Source organism: Pogona vitticeps, chromosome 1, assembly GCF_051106095.1.
Source record: "Pogona vitticeps strain Pit_001003342236 chromosome 1, PviZW2.1, whole genome shotgun sequence".
Classification (NCBI taxonomy): Eukaryota; Metazoa; Chordata; class Lepidosauria; order Squamata; family Agamidae; genus Pogona; species Pogona vitticeps.
Genome location: NC_135783.1, coordinates 348,710,925 through 348,738,271, shown reverse-complemented (window position 1 = coordinate 348,738,271; position 27,347 = coordinate 348,710,925). Strand labels below are relative to the sequence as shown.

The 27,347-nt window shown below is 45.4% G+C and overlaps 1 protein-coding gene across 2 annotated transcripts in view; it reads right to left on the bottom strand.

The window, feature by feature from the left end:
• RTN1 (reticulon 1) overlaps positions 1 to 27,347 on the bottom strand; it is a 156,909-nt gene that overhangs the window by 63,713 nt on the left and 65,849 nt on the right. For both annotated transcript variants that reach the window (XR_013540863.1, XM_072986818.2), the window contains exons 2-3: positions 11,080 to 11,799; positions 6,648 to 7,433 (exon numbers count right to left, since the gene is read on the bottom strand). Coding sequence is in view for 1 of the 2 variants with exons in the window: in XM_072986818.2 (XP_072842919.2) it covers positions 6,648 to 7,433; positions 11,080 to 11,799 (1,506 nt within the window). In the remaining variant the exon portion in view is untranslated. The remainder of the gene's footprint in view (positions 1 to 6,647; positions 7,434 to 11,079; positions 11,800 to 27,347) is intronic.

Below are 27,347 nucleotides of genomic sequence, written 5' to 3'. Positions count from 1 at the left end.
GGAAGGGGTTCCCTTGCAAGGCAGGGAGTTTGAAAACCACGCCTAACAAATGAAGGGTTCCTTGTCAGTCACTGTAGCTATTTGGGTGCCATAAAAAAGCAAAGCAGATGGGGCCAGCATGCGGGAGTGCTCGTGACATATGGCACTAAAAATATTAAGCTAACAGTTCCTTCTGCTCCAAGCTGGGCTACAGCTTTGTTGCCAGTGTTCTTAGAAGCGTGGAGGTGAGCAAAGTTGGCCTCCGGCATGGCTCATGTATTCGAGCAAAACACCCTGGGCCCTTTCCCCAGCCTTATTTAAAGCCCATCAACGATTTCCCGTTGATCAGCAGAGAGGCCCTAGTCCGAATCAGTCTGATTGCAGATAACAAAGCCGTTCAAAGAGATATTAAACACTCGAGCAACCTCTGTTGTTGTTATTCTTAAAGCCACTCTGAAGCTGCAAAAATTCTGCTTTTCCATGGTAACGGCAACATCCCTAGGTAGACAAAGACGTTTCCAGGCATACAGAGAGAGAGAGAGAATGAGAGCGAGCGATGTTTTGTTGACCTCTGTTTTCAGTGTTCTTTTTCTGAAGCTACATGCATGAAGACATGTAGGATTCCAGAGTAATATACAAAACAGGGCTAGGTGGCACTATCATTAGGTAGAGGGAGGCAATGGCCGGAGGTAACAGATGCTGGGAGCCCCCAGTGACAGCCCCCAACCATCCTTTCTGAGCTTACTAGCCATGATGGAAGACATAGCTGTGTATCACACAGTTTGTCCTACATTCCCTAAGTGAGCCTGCTGGCCTCAGGCACAATGGAAGATGCAACTCTACTGCAAGTGTAAAACTGGAATCAAGCTTCCATTTCAGTTTGCTCCTCTATGTGGAATGGATATCTTGTCTATGGACTCAGGCACCAGAATTTCTTGGGATGGTTCTGTGGGAATGGGACAGATATCTACAACCCAATCTGGGGAAAAAAAAACATGCAAAAGAAAACCCTATATGGAAAGAAAACAAGCATGCATTTATTGTGCGTGAGTTCATTCCCAGGTTAATGAACCCAGACCAAAGGGAAAAAAATCTTTTAGAATTACAGAATAACGGAGTTGGGAGGGGGTTATAAGGCCATCAAGTCCGACCCTCTGCTCAATGCAAGAATGCAAATCAAAGCAGATCTGACAGATGGTTGTCCAATTTTCTCTTAAAAGAGAAACACAGTAGGACTCCCATGTCCACTGGGAACTGGTTCCATGGATACTGTGGATACTGAAAACTGTTGATAATAGCAAAGGCTATATATACAGTGGTGCCTCAATTTACAACCATAATCCATTCCAGAAGATGGACGTAACTCGAAATGGTTGTAAGTCGAAGCTCCATTTCCCACAGGAATGCATTGAAATGCAATTAATCTGTTCCAGTGGAAGAAAAAAATCACTGCAAGACTCACTGGAAACGTTATTAATTCCTCCCGCCTGAAGGAGGGGGGAGAAAAGCAATCAAGCATACATCAGAAATGCACAGGAAACTAACGGAACAGATCGGAAATGCACAGAGAACAAAGGGAGCAGGTTGGAAATGTAAACAAAACAAAAGAAAAAGCAAGGGAAGCATGCAGTCAGGACCCATCGGAAATGGGGCGGAAAAAAGCCCAAAAAGCAACCAAACCCCCCAAGACCCATCGGAAATGGGGGGGGAGCCAAAAAAACAAACAAAACCCCCAAGACCGATCAGAAATGGAAAAAAAACCCAAAAGCAACCAAAACTCCAAGACCCATCGGAAATGGGGGGAAACCCCAAAAAACAACCCCCCAAAGCACTCAAAAAAGCAACAAAACTCCCCGACCCATTGGAAATAGGGGAAACCCCAAAAACAAAGAAACCCCCCAAGACCCAGCACAGCACAGAAACATAACCCCCCAGCTCAAAATCACACTTGAAAAACACAGAACAGTTTTTAAAAAGCAGAAAACAGCACCCTACGTTATCAGGCAGCCCGAAGCCTCCCTGCAAACACACACACACTCACTCAGAAGCAGAAGAAGGCAGTCCCAAGCCTGCTCTGAGACACACTTTCTAACTGCTGGGGCAAAAGAGCTATAAAGAAGCAGCCTCGTCGCCACCTACAGTTAGAAATTTGAATTTCCTGCCTTTTCCTCCTGCCTTTTTCTGTTTGTAAGTGGAACCTCCAGTTACAAGTAGAACCAAAATTTTGCGGCCAGAGCTGGTCATAACTTGAAATGGTCATAAGTAGGAATATTCGTAAGTCGAGGCACCACTGTATAGCATAATAAAAGGAAAGCAACAAGAAAAATTATTTTCACATGCATTACCAGAACTGGCCACTAGAGGATGCCAAGGACCATGCTATGTATTCCTCACTAACGAGTATTCATAGCATGGTCTCTGGCTCTTTCTGCTGGCCTGTTACGGTAATAGTTTTTTCTGTATCTTTTTCTTTTAATACTTTTAATGTTTTCAGACCAGAGATAAGTGAAACCGTGGATACTGATCCCATGGCTACAGCGGTCCTAGTGTACTTAGTTTAAAAGAATGCTGAGCAGCAAATAAACTCCTCTCATGCTCCTCTAGACCTAAACCTGAAAACGAAACTAGGAAAACAATGTTGTGCTATGCCCCATCAAGCCACCTCTGACTTTTGACCATCCTTATAAGGTTTTCAAGGTAAGTGAGACATTTAAGGAATGCTTTTACTATTACCAGTGAGTTTCCATGGCCACATAGGGATTTGAACTCAAGTTGCCTGTGCCTTAGTCCATCACAATGTGGGACCATTCCCAGGGTTTTCCCAGGAGAGGAAGCTGAACACGTTCCATATGCGTTGTCTCCGACACGTTTTTGGTATCACCTGGCAGGACAAAGTTCTAAACAGAGTAGTCCTAGGTGGAATTTTTAGCATCTATACATTACTGAAACAGCGATGTCTACGTTGGCTCAGGCATGTTGTGACAATGGCTGATGGCCAGATTCCAAAAGATCTCCTGTATGGAGAATTAGTGCAGGGAAAGCGCCCCAGAGGGAGGACACAGCTGAGATACAAGGAGATCTGCAAGCGGGATCTGAAGGCCTTAGGAATTGATCTCAACAGATGGGAAACCTTGACCTCTGAGCGTTCAGCCTGGAGGCAGGCGATGCGTCATGGCTCTCCCAATTTGAAGAGACCCTTGTCCAGCAGGCCGAGGCAAAGAGGAAGTCACAAAAGCAGCAAAACCAGGGAGCTAGACAGGGGACAGATTGTATTTGTCTTCAGTGTGGAAGGGATTGTCACTCTCGAATTGGCCTTCTCAGCCACACTAGACGCTGTTCCAAGCCCTCCATACAGAGCACGTTCCCACCGTCTCTCGAGACTGAAGGAGGCCTAATCCCAGGGTTTTCTATGCATAATGTACTCCCTCCCTCCCTCCTTCTGGTGGTTCTCTGCGACTGTGTGCAGCTTGCCCAAAACCACACGGTCTGAGCTTTCTCCTGAAATATACAACAGTGATTCGTCCTGACAACCCTATCTCAAGAGTCCGGTGGTCTAAAAAAAGCACAGAGCTATCCAGCCACAGGTTTCTATGCAATATTCATTCAACTCTGCACAGCAGTGGAGAATCAAAGATTATTTAATGTTTATACGTAATCCAGTCATGGCAACACTTCAAAGTGTTTTCCCCGTCACTCTTTCTGGGGGTGCCCCTGGATTACTTTGCAGGTTGTCCAGGGCTGCACAGGTGGAAGGGCTGATAAACCTCACAAGCCAGGCAAACTCTGAGTGATCTCAGATGACCTCTGTCTTGGAATGGCCTCTAATAATCATTGAATTCTGCATCATATTAGAAAAATTAAAGATTTAAAAAGAACCCAGCAAGACAGTTCTGTTGTTCTCATCATTGCCACCGGGTGGCAGCAAATGTTCAGCAGGAAGAGTTTGAAAGAACAACCTTGCCAAAAAAACACATCATCATTGTTTATTTATTTTAATTTCATAATCATATTATGCCAGGGAAAACAACACTGCTGCTGCATACATTTTACTTGCTGATGTTTGCTCTGGTGCCCTTTTAACTATAAATAATTGATTTGATTTTAGTGTTATTGCATTGAGCTTCCTGTTTTAATGGCAATGCTGTTTTATTGGGATTTAATTGACTTTTTTGTGTGTATGTTGGAAGCTGCCGTGAGGCGGGCTGGACCTGAGAAATTTGCCTATGTCTCAAATAAAGATAGAAAGGAAGTCACATTCCGAGGCAAGTGGACGGAAAAGAGGAAATGATGAAGAGTGATCAACAAAACAGCCGCCATCTTTGAAGCTTGTATGCGGTATTATTCCTCAAGGAACTATATGAATGTGTGTGTGCAGGGAGGGGGGATTATTCTACCTGAATGTTAAATCCTTAGAATTAAAGAATATAAAAATTCACTCCTGGTCACACCAAGCTTTCTTGGTACCAGAACTGCAGTGAGTGCACTATATAAAAATTAATTCCTACCCAAACAAGGGTGCAAGTGAGGACAAGGAGGGTATAAGGAGAGACCAAAAGACAGAGTGTTGCTCGTTGCTGCTGGAAGTCAGAAAATACTTCTCACTCGTGTGCAGTTCACCCGGAGATCCGTGAGTAGACCCAGATTTATCTTTCGGACTATCACAATCAAATCTATTCAACAAATACAAAATTTACAAACCAACCAATCCACCAGTTTGATCGCCTCTGGTCTTGGAGGCAAAATATTTGCATGCCAAGAGCAGAATTTGGCCGCAGTCCTATGAGATCATGATTTCCACTGAGTCATACCCACTCAGCCTTGAATCCTCTGATCATCAAGGAGGGAAACTCATAATCAACAGTGCTTATATAGGCTGTATCCCTGAATATGGACGGTGCAAGACATCTCCACAGATAAGGCCCAGATCAGGGTGAAATCTCCCTGTAGGCACCGAAAATGGCCGCCCCTATGGAGGATCTTCGCTGGACAGTGAGTTTTTCAGCCCATTGGAATGCATTGAACAGTTTTAAATGCGTTTCAATTGGCTCTTTTATTTTGCTTTACGACGTTTTCGCTGGAACGAATTAACGTCATTAAGCGAGGCACCACTGTACAGAATTTTTGAGTTTTAATATTTTCAGACCGTGGATAAATAAATCAGCAGATATGGATCCCACAGCTAAGGGAGTCCTACTGTATATCAAGGTAGTGATAAGGCGATATAGTGCTAAACTCAGCAGTTGTTGTTTTTTAACCCACTTTAGGGCAACTGTAGAGAAAGATCACAGAGGTGGGTGTTTCTGCTGTCCAGAACATAAGGCTCAACTTAGTACATATTATCAGAATGCCACCCAGAGTCACACCTTGTCATCCTTTTGGAGAATGAAACAACTGATCACACAGGAAAAAAATCATTACAGCTTGAAAAAAAAGTGGAACCGCATCCCACCCAGAAATAGATATTTTAAAAAACCTCCATCTTAGGAGCAAAAAGGGCTGGGCTCGTTCTAATGCGCTTTGTGTCATGTGATCAGTTTAAAAAAAGCAAATGCATACGTTTTACACCCACAGCAAATTCTTCAGTATTTGATTGTACGTTCTCAGCCTTTATGGGCTCCTACTGTTAATAATTTCCTTCCTAAATGTATTTACCTTTCATAGAACAATTCAAAGTGCTGGTTTTAACCTATACAGCCCTAAACAGCCCTGGGTCCAAGCTATCTCAAAGATCATATCTCCCATTATGAGCCAGCTCAGGTGTTAAGATCATCAGGGGAGGCTTTTCTCTCTGTACCATCACCTTCACAGGTGTGCTTGGTGGGGACACAGGAGAGGGCCTTCTCTGTGGCTGCTCCTTTAGACTCTGGAACTCCCTTCCACTGGAGGCCAGCCTGGCCTCATCTTTGCTGTCCTTCCGCAAGCAGGCAAAGCCGTTTCTCTTCAGGAAAGCCTTCCCTCAGTAAACCAGCTACCTGTGTGTGATGTTTAGAGGAATTGTTATGCATGACTGCTTTGACTAGGTGTATAGTACTACTTGTGTTTTCCATTTTTCAGGGTGGCATTTGTTTTTCTTTTTGATATTTGCATACTTATTGTTCTTACCTTTCATATTGCCTTTTAATGATGACGTTCTTAGCTTTTTATATTGCCTTTTAACCTACTCATTGTTCCTAGATTCAAATAATGTCTTTGATGTTAGTCGCCTTTGAATACTCATTGTTTTCAACTTAAAATATTATCTTTCAACGTTGTAAGCCACCTTGGGTCCTTTTTCAAAGAGAAAGGTGGGGAATTTTTTTAAAAAATAAATAAATAAATAATAAACAATTAGAAATTATTCTGCAGGAGAAGACAAAAACAGTTCACTGAGCCAGTTTGTGCTGCGTCAGAATATTCTGTCCATATACGAGCAGCAAATGTCCATGACTTCAGAGAGCAGCCATTCTCAAACTTTTTGGCCACAGCCGTAAACAAAACATGAAAGAAATATGAGCCGAATCAGGGTTGTGTAAATCGCATAACAAACCTCATAAGGTGGGGTGTGAAGAAGTGTATCCAGTCTGTGTGGCCCCCTTCAAATGTGCCAGGGGTCACCAAGGGGCCACACGGACACCCCCCCCCAATGAGAATGGCTGCTTTAGAGAACAAGAAAAAAAATATGGAATTACCTTTTTGCTTATTCAGAAACGGCAACGGTGGAGAAGGCCAGGGACTCCTAAACACCGGCTTGCTTGCGGCCACAGTGGCCACCGCTGTGGCCGACTTCTTCTGAGCGGCTTTGCCCTTGATCTCTTCAGAGCCAATGGCAGGGAAAGATGCCGCGTCCACCTTCGGCACCCCAAAAGAGCACTTCAAGTAGGCAGCGGAGTCTGCTAGGTTTTCCCTGTTCATCCTGCTCTCCTTTGAGCTCCCCACTTTGTAATTGGGAGCCCCGGCGTTTTCGTTTCTAGAATGGTTCTCCTCCTGGATGATGTCCATAATGATCGGCTTCATCAAGGGAGAGTCGTGCTCCCGTTTCGGGCTCTCCTCGGAAGCCGATGAAGCATCACACGATTCGATTATGAGTTCGCTGTCCAGTTCCGCCTCACGTTCCTCCCTCAGGATGCTATACTGGATGGAGGGAGAGGCTGGGGAAGGAGGAGGGCCCCCCGCGTGGCCCCCAAAGGTCATGTAGTTGGAGTGGAGAACCTCTTCGGCCGCTAATGGGTCTTCCGAGACCAGCTCTATCTCAGAATCGCCAGATTCGGCACTGCTTGCTTCGTTATCTAAGTGAAGTTTGCTGCCGGCGGAGAGATCCGGCATCATGTTTTGAAGACCTTGTTTCTCTGGGGCAATCGCCGAAGATCTCTGGCCTTCGGGCTGTTCGTGGGAGAAGCTCTTTGCTTCTTTCATGGCACTGATCAGATCGTCTTCAGACAGACTTCCTTTACCGTGGGACTCTGAGCCGGATGGTTCTAGAATTTCGAGGTAAAACCAGAGGAAAAGGGGCAGGAGGGAAGAAGGAGGAGATGAGGAGGAACAGGAGAGGGACGTTGACACGGGACAAAGAGAGGAAGGAAATGTTTTGGTTAGCAAGTACTAAATGACCTCCCAACCTTCAAGTTCTAGAGCAAGTGCGCCAAGATTTTTCATACAAATTAGACAGAAGCCGCACTGAGAACGATCATGCACATACTTTGGAACAACTCCGTGGGGCCTACTGCCCCACAAATATTGCCCCACTTCAACTGCCCTAAGCCCATCCAGCCTGGCTACTGGTGAAGGATTTCAGAAGCAACCGTTCCACATTTACAAGCCATATCATCTCCAATAGGGGTGCACAGATTTGTGCTTTTAGATTAGATCTCCCAGAATTCCTTGGGCAAAATAGAGGCCCAGAGAATCCTGGGAATTGTCATCCAATAAATACAAATGCACACACCTCCTCTCCCCACCCTCAGCTCCAGGGTCTTTCCTGGGCGTTTTTCACATATGGAGGGTCTGTGTCTCTTCATGTTGTCTTTTGTATGTTGCAAATCAGAAGGAAAGTTCCACATTGTGTGACATTCAGAGATGCCGGAGCAGCATTTGAAAGTGGGCGGGGATGGGTTCAAGTAGCCAAGCACTCCCTGCCCGGATGTTGGAATAGAACTAAGCTAGGCCCTTCTGCGTTGATTTGGCTTTCAACCCACCCGCTGACCGTTCTTTTTCCATGGGCACCGTCAGCCAAGCGTTTGGCTCCTGAAATGGCCATACATGGGAAGAAAACAAATTCTACCCTGAAAAATCCTCTGGATCCAAAGGTCTACAGCAAAGTAGGGTTTAACCCTGCTCCATCTTACTCCACGATTTTTAAAATGATGGAGACAGGCACAAAGTTTCCCACTAACCGTAAAGAGAGAGTGTTAAAGTCCCTGTAGCCTTGATAATGGTTCGTGGACAAAACCACAGCTTTTGGAGATGGGTTTTCTTTAGTTTTTATCTCCTGATTTGTTCCCAAGTGCTCACCAAAAAACCCAAGCCTTACTCAAGGGAAATGGTAGACAAATTAACTTTAAAAAAAAGGAAACCCTGACTGTTTCTGAGCAGAATCCTCTCCACTTTCATGCATCTCTAATGAGGTGCGAATCTGAGAAAGGAGACAGCACTGGAAAGGCACGTTATAAATTAGTTATCTACAAATTTATAGGATGAGCAGACATCATACACTGGTAGGGCAGCAAACATGCAGGAAGGCTGTTCTGGTCCCAGAATGACATCAGGAGTTGGGGATACAGAAGAAAAAAGAATTTCTTCCCCTGTAATTCTCTACACAATCCCTTTGATCTACATAGCCAAACAGACCAGAACCTGGTGTAATTCAGGGCACATTCTGGATGGGTGGCAGTTTCTTGATTTTGCCAACTATCTGTCATCAGCTACCAGACCTAAGCAAAGTCAAAAGAGAAGACAGTGCTACATAAAAGCAGAGTTTGGAAAAGTCTACTTTCCAATAACAAGTCTCATCATTCACCCTGCAGCATCACTAGGAGGCTGTAGGAGGATATAATCCAGCACTTTTCCAAGCTCTGTTGATAGGGCATTACCATTCCATCTTCCAAAGAAAGGATCAAGTTTACTAGAATGAATAATATCTATTGTTAATATCCGGGTATTAAATATCAGAAGATAGCAGATTTCCTTGCAAGATTCCACTAATGCAGTGAGGGAGTGATCAATCCACCTCATTATTCCTTTCTTATCGCTTCCTCCCCTTGACCTCTCCAGCTACAGCTCAGACCCTTGCTGGCACAACTGTCTATCCTTCTATTGCTCCAGGCCTTTCCTCCAAACTCCACAAAAACATAAAATTAGAATTGAGTTGGGCAAAATGAAGAAAAGAGGTAGATGCATGCAACTAAGAACCCATAATTTTGGGTTATATAAAAGATCTCCTGGATGGAGAATGAGTGCAGGGAAGAAGGCCACAGCTGCAATGCAAGGACATCTGCAAGCAGGATCTGAAGGCCTTAGAAATGGATTTCAACAGATGGAAAACCCTGACATCTGAGCGTTCAGCCTGGAGGCAGGCAGTGCACCACGGCTTCTCCCAGTTTGAAGAGACCCTCGTCCAGCAGGCCAAGGCAAAGAGGCAGTCACGAAAGCAACAAAATTAGGGAGCTGGACAGGGGACAGATTGTATTTGTCTTCAGTGTGGAAGGCATTGTCACTCTCGAATTGGCCTTCTCAGCCACAATAGATGCTATTTATTTATTTATTTATTTATTTATTTATTTATTTATTTATTTATTTATTTATTTATTTAATTTATTTATTTGTTTGTTTGTTTGTTTGTTTGTTTGTTTGTTTATTTATTTATTTAATATCCCGCCTATCTGATCAACAGACCACTCTAGGCAGCTATTCCAAGACCTCTATTTAGAGCACGTTAGCATCGTCTCTCGAGACTGAAGGATGCCTAATCTATAAAGACATCTAATATAATGGCAGAGTATATGTTCCCGTACATATACCTGGATTGTCAATGACTATTTTAGGTCCCCCACACCCTTGTCAGCCACATGACATGATGCCTGCCTTGGGAACAAGAGTAACAAAACCCACACTTTCTGGAGCATTCCCCCCCCCCCTTTCCTGGGAGGCATCGTTTATTTTGTTCAAAGGTTTCTTCTGGTGAGCAGAGTTCAGTGCTATGGCGAGCCCTTTTTTGTGTCCCTTTCTAACTTGGAAAGATTGGATAACATAATTTGGGGATATTCTGCTCATAACTAGAGATGGGGGTATTCGTATACGAATATCGTCGCACAGCCGGACTTAATGAGGGGCCAGCCCCTGTGTCCGCCAGCGGGCGGCAGCCTCGCTCATCCTTCCAATTGCTCCCGGAAGTCCACTCTCTTCCTGCTCAGCTGGGCGGTCCAGGCATTAAGGGAGGACCAGTCTCCCTGCATGGCTGCTGAGCCGCTAGCCGAGCAGGAAGAGACTGGAGCTCCAGGAGCGATTGGAAGGATGAGTGAGGCTACGGCTGCTGCCAGACGCGCAAGTGGATGGGCCAGCAACAGGGGCCGGCCTCTTGTTAAGTCCACATACATAGGCATCCTTCAGTCTCGAGAGACTATGGTAACGTGCTCTGTAAGGAGGACTTGGAACAGCGTCTAGTGTTTTGAAGCTGGAGTGTCCTCTCCAGGGCATGAAGCTTGAGTAAAATAATATGGAGGATAGGCTGTTACCCAAGCAGCAAATCCCCCCTCTCCACGTCACTGAAATAGTCCAATGGAAAGGCAAGAGCCAATACAAATGGTTCCAGCGACGTCGCAGGAGTTGCCAGAACGACACGAACTGCCTCTGGGACTCTGGCTCCGGATTTTGCCTAGAGGTTGATATTCATATACGAAGACCCCAATCTCTACTCACAACCCACCTAGAAGCATCTTGTGCTCACAGCTGAGCTGGTACCCACACTGACTTCAACGCTGGTATTTTTCAGACCTATTGATCACATACTCAAGAGCGCTTCCTCTAAAATTCACCGCAGGCCTAATCTAGCATAGCTCATCATCTGAACACATGCAGATGGAGAAAGAGGTATTTTTGATTGTATTACTGAGTGCCGGTGGTTTTTACCTGTTGCGGAAGATGGCGGGGTGATAGAGCCCGGGCTGTCATCTTCTGGTTCGGACACAGTCACGGTGGGGACCACTTCGTGGCTAGGTTTGAGGCCCTTCTCCTGTTTTTCTGGACTTTTTTTCTCTTTTGTGCCAGATCTTTCTGTGGCTTCTGTCTCGGTCAGTGTGATCTTCACAGGTGTTGTTGCCGAGGGACGGTACTGATGATCACCGAAAGCGGACTTCTCAAACAAACCAGGCTCTTTGGCCGTTTGCTTCTCCTCAAAACCTGTCAGTCCAGTCTTATTTTCTTGGCGTTGATTAATCAAACTAGGAGGACCCACATCTCCCAAGCCTGTGTCACACCTCTCCCGGCACTGGATCTCTTCGGATCTACTCATGTCCATGTATTTATAAGCTTCCAGTTTCATCTGCTCTATGGGATCAGCTAAGGTTTTGTTGATGTCGGTGGATTCCGCCGGTGTCATCTCTATCCCTGAATCGGAGCTAAATAAACCACGGGACTCAAAGGCAGCCCCATCCTGGGCGTGCAAGCCTTCCGTGCTGTCTGAAGGAGTAAAACGGATGCCCCCTGTGGGTAGACTTCCTGTGTAATACAAGGAATCTTGAGGAGATGTATAGAGATCATGGGATATCAAGGAGGTGTAAAAGGAGCCACTGTCCCTCTCTGGTATCTTGGAAGAACTGTAATCGTACAGGTGAGAGGATGCCATGCCTCCTAAAATGAAGAGGAATAAAAATTAGAGAAGAGGCATAACACTATTTTACTTATTAAAACTTTCTTACGTAACATTCTCAATAGGACAAAAGAAGTGTGCAAATGTTTCCTGGTAGATGGATCAGTAGAACACAACGGGCTAAATTCAGTCCCAACCAGAGAAAATAGATGAAACAAACTGCTGTATGGTAAATCAAAACATACGTAAATGCTATTGATTCAATAGGTCTTTTTGTTGTTGTTTAGTCGTTAAGTCGTGTCCAACTCTTCGTGATCCCATAGTCCAGAGCATGCCAGGCCCTCCTATCTTCCACTGCCTCCCAGAGTTGGGTCAAATCAATAGGTCTACTCTAGTTCATATTAGCAATGGGACTGTTTTATTATCTACTACTCTCAAAATTCTAGCAGACAGTCATATACATGGAACCATTCCTATCCGAAAGGCACCTCATCTCATTTCAGAATTGAGCTGAAACTTTCATTCCAGCTATTTTAGACGTTTTCGCAAAAGAAGGGAAGAAATTCCCCCAAAGATTTTTGTAACTGGGGGACAGGTCTGAGAAATTCCTGTCCTTGTCTGGCCGTCTTAAATTTAGACGAAGGTGTCTAAACCATAGGAGTTATTCTTTTTAAAACACAGTTTCCCCACTGCCAGCTCATCTTAGACTTAGACACCAACTTTGAAATTTGTCCAGATTTTTGCATCTTTCCCCCAAAGCACTTCCCCTTTTGGGAGAGCAGATGATCCACGGATAGAGGGTTCAGCACAGCTTTAATATTTTTCATCATCTCCCAGTTACTCAACAGGATTGGTCAAAGTGGTCCGGCTATTTTCTGCACCCAACTCACTGACATTTCTCTTCCTAGTTGAGACATCATCATCACCATCCCTGCCAGTACTTTTCTTGCTTAAATGTCCAGGGGGGAAAAAGCTGAGAACAATAAAGAAAACCAAGACCCAGGGCCAAATAATACATTACAAACAGCCTGTCATTTAAAGAAGAAATTCCTTAAGTTCTGAGAAATTTGGCCAACACAGAATGAGATTTTCATGATTTGCAAGTTTAGCTAATTTTGTTCAGCTCATTGGAAGCCAAGCACAGTTTCCTTTTGCAAGTATGACCACTCAACAAGGAAGGCCTGCTGAATCACATCTCCATCTGATTTCAGTTGCTAATCAAGGGCTACCTGTAATGTATAGTTTGACCTCCAGGGTGAAATCTTCGTTCGCTCCTGTGCAGTGACACTCATTCATATCCTTCTGGTTTCCATTTCACTCTGAGGATAGTGTTATACTGATCAGGTGTTCCCTCTTCTGATGCAACATCATCACCTTTTGCAAAATGCAAACCGAAAGCTCTCCTTTGATAACCCTGCTCATGATGATGGTAAGGCTCCATTAGGGCCTGTAGAGCAGCGAGACACATAACGGAACACAACTGGTGCGTAATGCTTACAGCGAATGACAGCCAGTTAATCTCTTCTGCGGCCACTGATTCTCCCTACAGGTCTCATTGGTTTCTGAACCAGACAGTACCAAATATTTCAGTGACGGGCAATTTCATCTGAAGGCCGGCCCCGGTGCATTCAGTTGCTTCCCAGCCTAAAATCATCACCGTGTACTATATCCCACCGATTTGTGACCGGTTTATAGAAACCCCTAATATCATGTCACCATCTTCAGTCATTTGAACTCAGGTCATTTCCGAATCCTAGGCCATCACTCTATCCACTGCACCACATGGGGATATTCCAAATCACAACAGTATTTATCTCTAATATCAGGAGACAAATTGGCACCTGAGGTGGGACGTTAAATGATGCTTTTCACCTCAACTCACTCAACTCAAGGCACACTAGCAACCAAAGCCACATGAATTACTTGGAACATGAGATGCCACATGGACCCCTGACCCTCTCCCTGAAAGTGAAGAAGACAATAATAGTAAGGCAAATACAGTGGTGCCCCACTTTACAATTACCCCGCATTACAACAAATCCACTTCATGACGACGTTTTTGCGATCGCTTTTGCGATCACAAACAATGGTCTAAATAGGGTTTTTTCGATTTGCAATGATCAGTTCCCTGCTTCGGGAACTGATTCTTCACAAAACGATGATTTTTAACAGCTGATCAGCAGCTTCAAAATGGCCACCAGGTAATTAAAATGGCTCCCCGTTGTGTTTAGGGAAGGATTCCTCACTATACAGGTACCGAAAATGGCCACCGTATGGAGGATCTTCACTGGACTGTGAGTTTTTAGCCCATTGGAATGCATTGAATGGTTTTCAATGCGTTTCAATTGGCTTTTTATTTTTGCTTTACAATGTTTTCACTTTTAACAGCGATTTTCCTGGAACGGATTATCGCCGTTAAGCGAGGCACCACTGTAACTAGAAATGTGTTCTTCTCTGCTCCTGGAGTCGGTCACTTCACTTTGCTTCTCCTGCAGGGGTGGACAATTTCTCAGGGAGGGGGCCCCTCCACACACACACACAAAGATTTTGGAAGGCTAATTTTGTGTCCCACCCCCACATTTTTCACACAGTGGCACTCTCTGCTCTATCTACGACACATGGAGGTGGGGTAGGACCCTACTACCATTTGTGACCAGGACAAGCCTTTTTCAAAAGTGACTGGGGATGCTTTTCAAGGAAGCACACACACTTTGTGGCCAGTTTGTCCACCTTAACGATAAAAAATTAAATATGTCGATACTTCTTTCTACAACAATAAACACAAGAATATTGTGGCACCTTTCCAGTGACAGCTTTGGCGGATTACACTTCCACGTACATTTTCACAGACTAGAGAACCATGTCTTCAAACATGGTTGAAGTATGGGTGAGTATGAAGAAGTACATTGCAATACATAAAAAACTCACAGAAGTAAGTTTGTCTCCATAAGATTGCCCACCTATGCCACCCAATCCACGTTTGCGTGTTGCCACCCTGAGAGAAGCCCAGAAGACTGCCAGCAGGAAGCAGGCCTTCTCGGTGGTGGCCACAACACTATGGAATATGCTTCCTGCAGATATGTGCCAGGACTGCTCCCTTCTGGCCTTCAGGAAATGGGTCAAAACTATATTGTTTGAAGAGGCCTTCAGAAACATCTTACCCCGTGAAATCCTCGTGGCTCCATGTAGTGGTTATGGTTCCGATTTGCCATCCACGTTTCTTTTATCTCTGGATTTTCGGAGTAAATAGTGAGATCCGGAATGCTTTTCTGGATCTCACTATTTGCACCTTGCAAGCGGGGACGGGTAGCTGCGGTTTCGTTTTTAAATGTTAGCCTCGGCACTCAATGGCTGGGGTTTAAATTTAATGCATAAAATAAGAAAAAATAAATTTAAAAAATGGGAATTTCCCCCCCCCCCCGGGTGAAAACCAAGTGGATTGGGACGCCTCATGGACCACGGGGTCTATCCTTACTGGTGAACATCATTGTGTTTCCATAGTTACATATGCATGCATGAAACTGTACGTATCAGGGCGGTCAGGGAGTGCAAAAATACAGTATTACTGGGTTTAGAGTTAATAATGCTGGTAAACCCCAGTAGATGGAGCTCTGAGTATTGACTCACTGGCTGAAGAAAGAAATAGCAAGATTTTTTAATATAGGGATATACTCTATGTTTGTGTAACTAACTGAAGACATGTTTGTTTTGAACATAGAAGCCAGTGTACAAACAATGGGTTGGTAACTTACTGGGGTTCAGGTCTGGGGAGCTCACAGACTAAAGAAGGGTCACAGAACCTCAAAATTTAGGGGAGCACCTCTCTGCTCAACCATTCTATAGGTTCATAAGCCTCCAGAAACTTGTGGGACTTCATCTTTTTTCCTTATTGTTTCTTCCGGCAGTGGTTCACAACCTTGAGCCCCCAGATGTCCTTGGACGAAAGCTCTCAGAAGCCTTCACCACTAGCTGGGCTGGCCAGGACTTCTGGGAGTTGTAGTCCAAGAATATCTTGGGAATGAAGGTTGGGAACCAAGACTGTCAGGAATGCAATTCTTCTCACAAAGAGACCACTGAGTGTCTCCATGCTTTGGTTCCCAACCAAATGGTTCGATCTGTGGCAGTGGCAAGCGCTGCGGCATGCCCTGGGGAGGCGGCGGGGGGAGATACAGAAATGAGACAGAGCCCTTGTTGACTTCTATCGCTTACGTTTCATGAGCAGTTCGGCTTTCTTTAGCTTTTGCACAAGTAGGTAACCGGAACCTGCATAAACAAGAGTGATCCCCCTTCACTGGAATGGAGCACTCGGTGGTGTGCGCAACAGTGACTCCAAGATCATGCACAGTGACATGGGTGGGACATAACCCTTTGCTTGCCCTACAGGAGGATATTGGCCATGATGATCCTTAAGGGCCACAAACGGCCCACAGCATGCACACTGCTCACTTCCGATAGAAATAATAATCTGACGGAGGGAACAGGATGAGCCCAATATGTTAAACATGCTAACCTGGGCACTGTTTTGAAATCTGAGCATGGGAATCATAGAATAATGAAGTTGGAAAGGGCCTAGAGTCCAACCCCTTGCTCAATGCAGGGATCCAAATCAAAGGATATCTGCCAGGTGGTCGTCTAAATTTCTCTTGAATGCCTCCAATGTTGGAGCGCTCACCACCCGGTGAGTTACTTTTAGGGGTGCTATGACCCCACCCCAAAACTCCCAACCAGGGCAACCGATTTGAATCCATTCACAAATTATAGGCACTGTACAAGTGGAAGTGATATACCTTACAGGACACAGATAGAGATCACATCTCATGTTATGCAGAATAGTGCTACACCTTCCTTCATAGATGCTAATAAAGAGATGTATACTCATGCTGTTTTGCATCGGTCACCCTTGCTTACAATTCGACCTGCTCCTGGTTTCAAGGGTTCAAATCTTGAAACGTCGTAAGGCACTGATGCCCATAAAGTCCCCTTCTTCCTGTACACATGCTTGCCAACTCAGATCTAGCCAGCCTTACTGTCCATGGCATTTACAGACACATTTTGAGTGGCCCAACTTTGGAGGCCTCAAGAGGTGGAGGCAGAAGGAGCAGGGGCCAGGCATAAACCGGAAAAAACAAACTGTGAACCGGTTCGTTTTTCTGGAGCTTCGTAGTGGTTTGTGATTAGCCATGAACCATCATGAACCACCAGTTTTCCGGTCTGTGTCCATCTCTATTCTACAACAATGACTCACCCCCCTGTTTTGTCACGCGAAGCAGTAAGGAAAGATGCCTTCTGTATTTTTTTACTTCAGAAGAGACATAAGATGAAAAACTTCCTAACTGTTAGAGCAGTATGACAGTGGGATGGTGGAACCAGTGACCTCAGGAGTCGGTGAGTGCTCCAACCCTGGAGGCATTCAAGAAAAACTTCAAAGACAGCCTCCATGATTTTAGGCAAGCTAAATCTCAGGGTGATTTGCAGCAGATCCACAAAGGTTGTCTACCTTGCAGATGGTTTAAGAACAGGATGTTTCAGGCTTAGAGCATGTTGTCAGAACTCTATTCTGTAGAAATTCCACACAGGGATTATGTTGCTCTGCCCCTTTCCAACTCCCCTTTCTGCTTGTCTACCAGAAGAGAGAAAATCACTGGGACAGTCCACAGACTACAAGCATATACAGTGGTGTCTCGCATTACGACATTAATTCGTTCCAGCGAAATCGCTATAGAACGTAAACGTCGTAATGCGAAAATAAAAAGCCCATTGAAACGCATTAAAACCCGGTTAATGCGTTCCAATGGGCTGGAAACTCACTGTCCAGCGAAGATCCTCCATAGGGCGGCCATTTTTTGTGGCTGTCTTGTGAGGAATCCATCCAAAAACACAGCGGGGAGCCATTTTATTTACCCAGTGGCCATTTTCAAACCACCAATCAGCTGTTTTAAAATCATTGTTTTGCGAATAATCGGTTCCCGAAGCAGGGAACCGAGCATCGCAAAGCAAAAAAGGCTATTTAGACCATCGTTTTGCAATTGCAAAAAGATTGTCGTAATGTGGTTTCGTCATAATGCGGGGCAATCGTAAAGCGGGCCACGACTGCAGACTTGTTTCCTCCCATCTCATTCATTCAAAGTATCCCATGAGATGCAGATTGTGAGATGACCTGCCGGATAGCTCAGTGGCTTAGGTCTCTGACCGCAGAGCCAGAGGTTGGGAGTTCAATTCCCCCACTGGGCTTCCCTTACAGGTGCTGGACTTGTTGATCCATAGGGTTGCTTCCCATTCTGAAGTTTTAAGATGCTGATTATAGACCAAGCTAGGAAGAAAATGCTGTTTGAGATGACAGAAGCTGCTTTGAACTTTTTCTATGCTCTGATTTTAAGGGTTCATTAATGCACTGGGAGCCCAATCTACAAAGCAAAAGCACTGCCTGCCTACACTGTGAGAGCCTGTCTGGATCACGGACAAAAAATCAAGAGCCAGGATTACAGAGTGGAGATTACAGACGGTGATTCAGCAATGCTATCTCGCACACAGCCAGCTGATGGATGTCCTACAAGCTTTCTCCTTCAGAGGACAATTTAGGAAGGGAAATAAAAGGGGTGGGATGAGGGGGGGGGGGAGTTAATACCGATTGCATAAGTCTCTTTGGCCATTTCAGTTTATCTCCCATACGCCAGGCCCAAAATAGATGAGAGCACAAATCTACACAGGCACTTTGCTCTACTTAAATTCTCCCTCTAGATGGTCTGAGAAGTAAGGATCCCACTTCTATCTCTGGCGTCTCCGGCTTAACAGTGAGATGAATGATCTTGCCCTAAAGGGCCTAAACAGGCTAAAATTAAGTGTTTAGCCTGTGGTTTGGGAATGTAAAATAGTCTCAACAAAGGAAGAGACAATTATATATACAGTATCTGAGTGAATTGCCATCGGAATCACAGGCCCAGGAATCACAAATTGTGACAATTTCACAAGAAAAGCTTGGTTTTTGTTTGTTTGTTTGTTTGCATGTTACAATCACAAGAGATCCCTGTGAGGACTGCTTGGCCGTTGTGAGAATGTCTGGTGGCAACCACGAAGGGCTCTCTGCTTTCTCAATTTCTTCACTATCCTCCTTGCTCCTCCCACTATGTTCTGCCTGGGGAACCACTCAATTCTGCATAGAAAGTCGGCACATCCTTCACAGAAAAACTTCCATATCCTGCGCAGAACAATGTGTTTATGCACATGAAGTCCCATTATAAAGAGGATCGGTATTTTGTTGCACATATTGCCTCTTTTTTGGCAGGAAATGATGAGAAGCAGGTCAAAAGTCCTGTGCCATTTCTTAATGAGGCTTCCTCCCCAAAAGTGATCCGGCTGATGAAATCTTGAGACAAGAGAAAGGAATGTTTTTTAACTTCACCTTCTCAACGATGGTGCGACCCTGCAAGACTCGCCTCCTGACAAGAAACATTTTGCTCTACTTTAGCTCTGAGATTCCCAAAGAGCTTCTGGGAATCAAAGTAGAACAACCCAGATTAAATATTTCATTTACTCCGTCGTTTTCTTACTCCTCACAGAACTTAAGGCTGTAGGCTTCCTTACTTTTAAAGATCTTGAACAGGTAAAGCAGGACAGGTAAACAGCAATGTCTACGTCGTGAGAATGGCTGACTATGATTTCCCCGCACTAATTCTCCATACAGGAGATCTTTTGGGATTCCAAAAGATCTCCTGTATGGAGAATTACTGCAGGGAAATCACCCTGGAGGGAGACCACAGCTGCGATACAAGGAGATCTGCAAGCGGGATCTGAAGGCCTTAGGAATGGACCTCAACAGATGGGAAACCTTGACTTCTTGAGTGTTCAGCCTGGAGGCAGGCGTTGCACCACGGCTTCTTCCAATTTGAAGAGAGCCTTGTCCAGCAGGCCGAGGCAAAGAGGAAGTCACAAAAGCAGCAAAACCAGGGAGCTGGACAGGGGACAGATTGTATTTGTCTTCAGTGTGGAAGGGATGGTCACTTTCGAATTGGCCTCCTCAGCCACACTAGACACTGTTCCAAGTCCTCCATACAGAGCACGTTACCATAGTCTCTCGAGACTGAAGGAGGCCTAACCTAATCTGGTCTATAGAATTGTGGGAATTGTAGTCCATCACAGCTGAATGGCAGCAGGCTGGAGAACCTTGATATAAGGTACGTGCAATACTGTACTGCATCGTGAACCAAGGTGCTGCTCACTGTTCCAAGCCCTTCATACAGGGCATGTGACCATCGTCTCTCAAGACTGAAGGATGCCTAATCTAAAGCAGAATAAAACCAATGTTTGCTCCCATACTGGTCCATTTGAGAAGCAATGGAAAACCTGGGGCAATTTAAAAGGTGTAAGGGTTTTTTTTTTTCATTTTAATTGTTCCTGAAGTGTTGGTTGCTCACCTTGTTTCTGCTCCTCTGCAATTGGTCACCTCTGAAGGGGACCAGAGGAAGTTGGCCTGCTTTCCTTCCACCCACAGTGGTCAGCGGCTGAATGCACTTTACTGTATTAGACTGCAGACAAGGGACAATCAGATGGACATTTGTCCTGCTGTTTGGTCCATGGCAGGGACGTGCTGGTTTGCCCCTCTTTCCCACTGATCATGTGATGTTTTTGCTGGAATGAATCAACCTGTCCCCAGAGTGATCCTACCTGAACCCTTCTGGGCCCTTTCAAGCTTCTACTTCTTTGGTGTGGGTAGAATTGTCCTGTTTTGGTCCATGCTGTAATCCAGGTGCTGGAAATCATATGAACAGCTGGGCTCTTTTTTTATTGCTTATCGTCACGTTCCCGAGGGTTACAACAGCCGAGGTCCGATAAGCCAGTCCAAAGTCAGGAATACTAGGAATGTAAAGCCGATATCCAGTTACCAAACCAACTCACAGAACGTAGTCTAAGGTCAGAGTCCAGAGTCAGGAAACACGGTTCAAGGTTGTAGGAGCATGGATGCAAGTCAAAGGTTTTGACTTGTTGCTTCCACGAAATTCTAGCTGACTAGGAGATGTTTTTATAGCAAAACAGCCCCTTGAGCTGCTGGAAACCTTTCCATCCTGTCAATACTCAGGGCTAGTTGAACGGATGTTTCTGTGGACAGCCTTCGAGCGATCCTCTGAGCTTTTTGCCATAAGTCTTCCCCGAAGCCTGGCCCGAAGCTTGTCTGCTGGGGAAGGAGAATCTGGAGGCGATTCAGGTGTTTCTGATTGCTCAGCATTCTCCTCAGCCTCTGTTTACCCTTCTGGTTCAAGGTCTTCAGCTGCACTCATGACACTTATATGGACCACCTTTGTTGGGAAAACGCCTTGCTAGTTGAGCAGACGCTTTGCTAACTTGGCAGCCCATGATTCCTGTTCAGACAACTAGGAAAGGAAACGATGGAAGTCAAGAGCAGTGTCTTATCATTAAAGGCCCAATTTGCTTAAACAGGACGCTTTCTGTTATTCCAGGCTGCAGATTCAGAACGAAAGGCATCATCACAGAAATACAGAATCAAAATATATTTTCAAAGAGGTCTGATGGATTGATGTGCATAAATAGTGAGATGGCATAACAGTTTAAAAAAAAAACAGTGTTCTGTAGGATATTTGTCATATGAATGATAATAATATCAGCAGCCGACTTCCTGTAAGTTTCCAAGACACTGAAATGCTTCTATAGAGATTCTTTTTAAAGAAAGAAAATGAGAACCTTTATTTTTTATTCACAGCGGGAAAAGTGGAATGTTTTGTTAGCGCTGCTAGCAAAATCCATCAAGCAGAGTGTTTTTTTAACACCTCTTGGCAATCACCTCCCATCATAAAATGATGGTTTACAGCTTTTCCATGGGTAGAAAGTGAAGACAAAAGCCGTACCTGCACTACACACAACTTAGCAGTCTTTCAGTATCCATAGAAAACCTGGAAATTAAGGTTCTGTTGAGGGCGAAACTAAGGATCTCCAAAAGAAAACTTCTGACTGTGACAAACCCAGACCTACTGGGATATGTCACACAGTTACACTAAGCTGCCACCAACCATTCCCTATAAGAAGTCACACAGACCAGGGATGGATTTTTAAACAAATAAGGAATAAGGTTTATTTAAATACACACAGGGAAAAATAAAACAATCAGGTGTATAACATAAAGTAACGTGGCTTATTCTTACTCATACAAGCATACAGTTTGGTTCACACAGAACCCTTAACTTGAAGCACAGACCCTGAACCTATCAGTTCTGGCTAACCAACAGACACCTGAACCTATCAGGTTGGTACTCTGACACACAGTAGTACCCTGTCTGACACACTGACTCCCACAACAGCTTCTTCTTCCCAGCTGCTGCTTCGTCACATCCCAGTGTCTCTCAGCATCTCTCAGTGTCTCCCTTTCACCACACAGGCATCACATATTTATACAGTACAGCCCCTCCTCCTGATGTCCCGCCTTCCACTCCCCATAGGATGGAACTTTCCCTCCAAACCCATGACAGACAGGTAACATCAGTGCTGTATGTAACACCTCCCCTCTTTATAAGTTGTTTTGTAGGGGGAAAGCTAACGTGCTTTTCACCAAAAAACAACCTGAATAAAACATACAACAACAGTTATACATACCATATAATACTTACTTATCCTTACACTCTAAGTTAAACATAGCAATTAGGCATTTAAACATTTACCATATACATTACATCAATTTACCTTTATTCATACAAACCAAATTCAAAACCAGGTACATTTTACTTTTTGTCATCATTATATACACATAGTCCATGTTCTTTCGCCGTCTTCATTCTTCAGGTCTTCTTGATAAGGCGTCAGCAACACAGTTCACTGACCCTCTGACCACCTTCACTTCAAAGTCATAGTCCTGTAGGTTTAAAGCCCACCTCATAAGTTTGCTATTGTGGGTTTTCATTGTCTTTAACCATTGCAGTGGTGAATGGTCAGTGCACAGAACAAAATGTCTTCCCCAGATGTAAGGCTTGGCCTTCTGGATCGCGTAAACTATGGCCAAACACTCCTTCTCCACGGTTGCCAAATGTCTCTCACCTTTTTGAAGTTTCCTACTCAGGTAGGACACTGGATGTTGGTCACCATTCTCATCCTCCTGGCACAGAACTGCTCCTACCCCGCTGTTAGACGCATCGGTGTAGATGATGAACTCCCGGTCGAAGTCTGGAGCACGCAGGACAGGATAGTTGATTAGCGCCTCCTTCAACCTCTGGAACGCCGCCTCACAGTCGCTGGTCCACGGGATGCGGTCATCAGCCTTCTTCCTCGTCAGATCGGTCAGCGGAGCCGCAATCTCGCTAAACCTCGGGATGAACTTTCTGTAGTAGCCCACCAACCCAAGAAATGATTTGACTTTTTTCTTGGTGTTGGGTCTAGGCCAATCACGAACTGCTTCTATTTTGGCCTCCAGGGGTTTTATCATTCCTCCCCCTACCATGTGACCCAAGTATTTTATTTCTGGGCTACCCAGCTGACACTTGCTGGCCTTTACTGTTAGCCCTGCTGCACTTAACCTCTGCAGCACTAACTCCAGGTGTATCAGGTGATCTTCCCAGGTATTACTGAAGATCCCTATGTCGTCAATGTAGGCCACTGTAAAGTCACTGAGCCCTGCTAAGGTCTGGTCCATCAGCCTTTGGAATGTGGCTGGTGCATTTCTGAGACCAAAGCTCAGGACTCGAAACTCATAGAGACCAAAAGGGCTGCAAAAGGCAGTCTTTTCTTGATCCCTGGGATCAATTCTTAATTGCCAATATCCCTTTACCAGGTCCAATGATGAGATGAACCGACAACCCCCTATGGTTTCAATCAGGTTGTCTAGCCTGGGCATTGGGTAGGCATCAGGAGTGGTTACACGGTTTAATTTCCTGTAATCAACACAAAACCTAATGCTCCCATCAGGCTTGTCCACAAGGACTATCGGAGAGGACCAAGGACTAGAAGAGGGGACGATTATGTTCTCCCTCAGCATCTCGTCCAGCTCCTTCCGCACCTTGTCCCTATAGGGTCCCGTTACTCGGTATGGGGATACTGCCTGCGGGGGTGCATCCCCTGTGTGGATCCGATGCATCACTCCCTTCACTATCCCCGGCTTGTTGGAAAACACCTGTTGATATTTACTAAGCAGCATTTTTAGTTCTTGCTGCTGGTCTTGGGTGAGTGCAGGACTGATCTTTACCTCCTCTGGGTTGTATTTTACTTCCCCTCTACCCTCCCAGAAGGGTAATTCCGCTTCCTCACTCTCAGCTGCTTTTATTGCGAATAAAACCCTCTGTTCCCCTCTGTAGTAGGGTTTTAGGGCATTCACATGAACCACCCTCCTTGCTTGGTTCTCCTCCTGCTCTATAAGGTAGTTCAGGTCTGACATCTTGGAAATGACCCTATATGGTCCTGCCCATTTGAGCTGCAGTTTATTCTCTCTGCAGGGCCTAAGCCAAAGCACTTCCTCCCCTGGGTCAAAGTGCCTCTCTCTAGCTTTGTGGTCATACCATGTTTTCTGTCTGACCTTCTGAGCTTGCAGGTTTTCTGCTGCCAGCTCTAGATTTCTCCTTAGGTCATTCATCAAGGTGTCTATGTATGTCACAACGTCTTGTGGGTCATCCCGGGTGATCTGCTCCCAAATTTGTTTGATCAAATCAAGGGGCTCTTTCACCCCTAAGTGTGCAGCAAACATGTCAGAGTGCCCCCTTTGTAAGATCATGGGGCGATACTTTTCAGGTACCACCAGCTGACTTCTGATCCCATCTCCCCCTTTTGAGATATTCCTCAGGGTCTCTCTATATAAAATCCCCTTTTTCTCCAGAAATCTCACTGGGGTTTCAGGTGTTAGCTGGGCGTCAGTCACCTGTTCAAAACACTTTTGGAGAGTGGCGTCTGCCTTTTGCTCCTGTCCAAATCTGCTGTCCGTGGTTAAGGTTTCCACCACAGCTTCTGAACTCCCCTCTGCTTCCGTCTCTGGCTCATCATTACCCCCCTGAACTGTCCCTGTGGTGGCTTGTGAGCGTGTAATCACTAGCACCCGTTTCACATGTTCAGCCAGGTCATTTCCCACGAGCACGGCTGCTGGCAGAGTCGATGAAATCGCTAGCCGCCAAGCTCCCCTCCAGCCTTGAAAGTTGACAGGTACCTCTGCTACTGGCAGAGAGATTACCTGCCCCTCAATCCCTGCCACCTTCATGCTCTCATTTGGGATTATAAACTCCCTAGGAATAATATCTGGATGGCACAGGGTTACCTGGGAACAAGTGTCCCGCAGCCCCCTATACTGACGGTCAAGTATTCCTACGTCCACCCCTGCTGTCTCAAACAACTGAGAATCTGTTTTTATCAGCAAGCAGCGCTTTACCTCTATAAGAGGACCATTTTCCTCAGCCTGATCAGCCAAGGTAGCTGTTCCAGACTGAGTAGCCATGGCAACAGGCTCCCTCAGTGAGACTGAGCCTTGCTCTTTCTGGACACAGAACACAGCTTTTGGCTTGGTCCCACTAGCATTCTGAGGCACCATTCCTTTTAGCTGCTTTAATTTCTCACACTCTGAGATTAGATGACCCTTTCCCTGACAGAAATAGCATTTTCTGGTGTATTTTGATTCTCTCTCATCTTGTTTTGGTTTTCCCTCCAAAATCTGAGGTCTTTGTTTCATGTCTGAGGGCTTCCCTTCACCATGGGCCCCTCCCCCTTGCTGGCTTTTCCCTGGTCCCTGAGAGTACTTGCTGTAGGTTTCTTTGGGTTTACCTACAGATTTCCCCTCACCCAAAGGTTTTCTTATTTGGGAAATAAAATCTGCGATCTCTGCGGCTGCTGCCACAGACCTCGGTTTCCTTTCCCTCACCTGGAATTTCAATTCCCCATGCAGGACTGAATAGAACTGTTCCAGCGCTATCAAGTCTTTAAGCTGCTCATAGGTCTCTGTTCCCTCCTGCGATAGCCATTTCTCAAGCAGCCTCACCAATTGGGCCCCCACTTGGGTAAAAGTCTGTTCTGGCTTTTTGGTGAGGGACCTGAATCTTTGTCTCAGCTGCTCCGCATTTATCCCATGTCTGGCAAACACCAGTTTCTTAAACTCTGCAAAATCTTTCATCAGTTCCTCAGGCATCTCGGCATAGACCTCAGCCAGGCTACCACTGATTAAAGACCGCATGATGGTCATCTTCTCAGTTTCCCTCACTGAGAAGTCCACAAACGCTCTTTCCACTAAGGAAAAGAACACCTCAGGACAATCTCCCTTGTGGTACACAGGGAATTTCTTCAGGTCAGCTTTAGACAGTTGGCCTCCCTCAGAATCCCTATTGTTATTATTGTTCTGGTTCATTATTTCCAATTTTCTTAATTCAAACGCCATTCGTTCTTTTTCCAGAGCAATTTTCTCTCTCTCCATTCTTTCTTCCCTCTCCATTCTCTCTCTCTCTCTCTCTAATTCAAATTGCCGCTGTTTCTCCCTTTCCCTTTCTTCTCTTTCCCTTTCCTCCATTTCAAATTGCCTCATCCTCAGTTCATGCTGTTGGGCTATGAGCAATTTTCTAAGTTCTGGGTTCTGCTCTCCTGTGCTGTCACCCTGCACTGAGCCAAACTCATCTTCAGAACCTTGGTCAATCTGGGGGTCTTTCACTTCACTCATTTCGGCCATCTGGCTTCGAGTCAAGGGCATAATCCCCCCTCAGAACAGGCTGCTTTAAAAAGTCAAGCCTCAAAATAAAACGACCACTTTTTTCCTTCTTGCCTCAGAACCAGCTTTCCTCAGAGATTGCTGCTGTTCTTCAGCACTAAACTTGCAACAGTATCGAGTCAGAGCCTACCCCCCTCTGCTGGGCCTCTCAGCTGGCAAGCTAGCTCACTGTTACTACGCAGTTTTGCCTCAGCTTTTTCCCGCCAAAACTAGGCTGCCTCAGAGCACCTTAATCTAAGTCTCCCCAGTTGGCACGTTCTTCTACTAGCGCACCTCCCCGTGAGGTACACCTAGAAGATTACCTACGCGCCTCAGACTGTCCCTGACTAGACCCCCCTTGCTCTGGGCACACCTGCCAAGGCTTTGCTGGACCACTGGACAACTGGACCAGTCGTATCCCACACGCTGGACACCAATCAATGTGACAAACCCAGACCTACTGGGATATGTCACACAGTTACACTAAGCTGCCACCAACCATTCCCTATAAGAAGTCACACAGACCAGGGATGGATTTTTAAACAAATAAGGAATAAGGTTTATTTAAATACACACAGGGAAAAATAAAACAATCAGGTGTATAACATAAAGTAACGTGGCTTATTCTTACTCATACAAGCATACAGTTTGGTTCACACAGAACCCTTAACTTGAAGCACAGACCCTGAACCTATCAGTTCTGGCTAACCAACAGACACCTGAACCTATCAGGTTGGTACTCTGACACACAGTAGTACCCTGTCTGACACACTGACTCCCACAACAGCTTCTTCTTCCCAGCTGCTGCTTCGTCACATCCCAGTGTCTCTCAGCATCTCTCAGTGTCTCCCTTTCACCACACAGGCATCACATATTTATACAGTACAGCCCCTCCTCCTGATGTCCCGCCTTCCACTCCCCATAGGATGGAACTTTCCCTCCAAA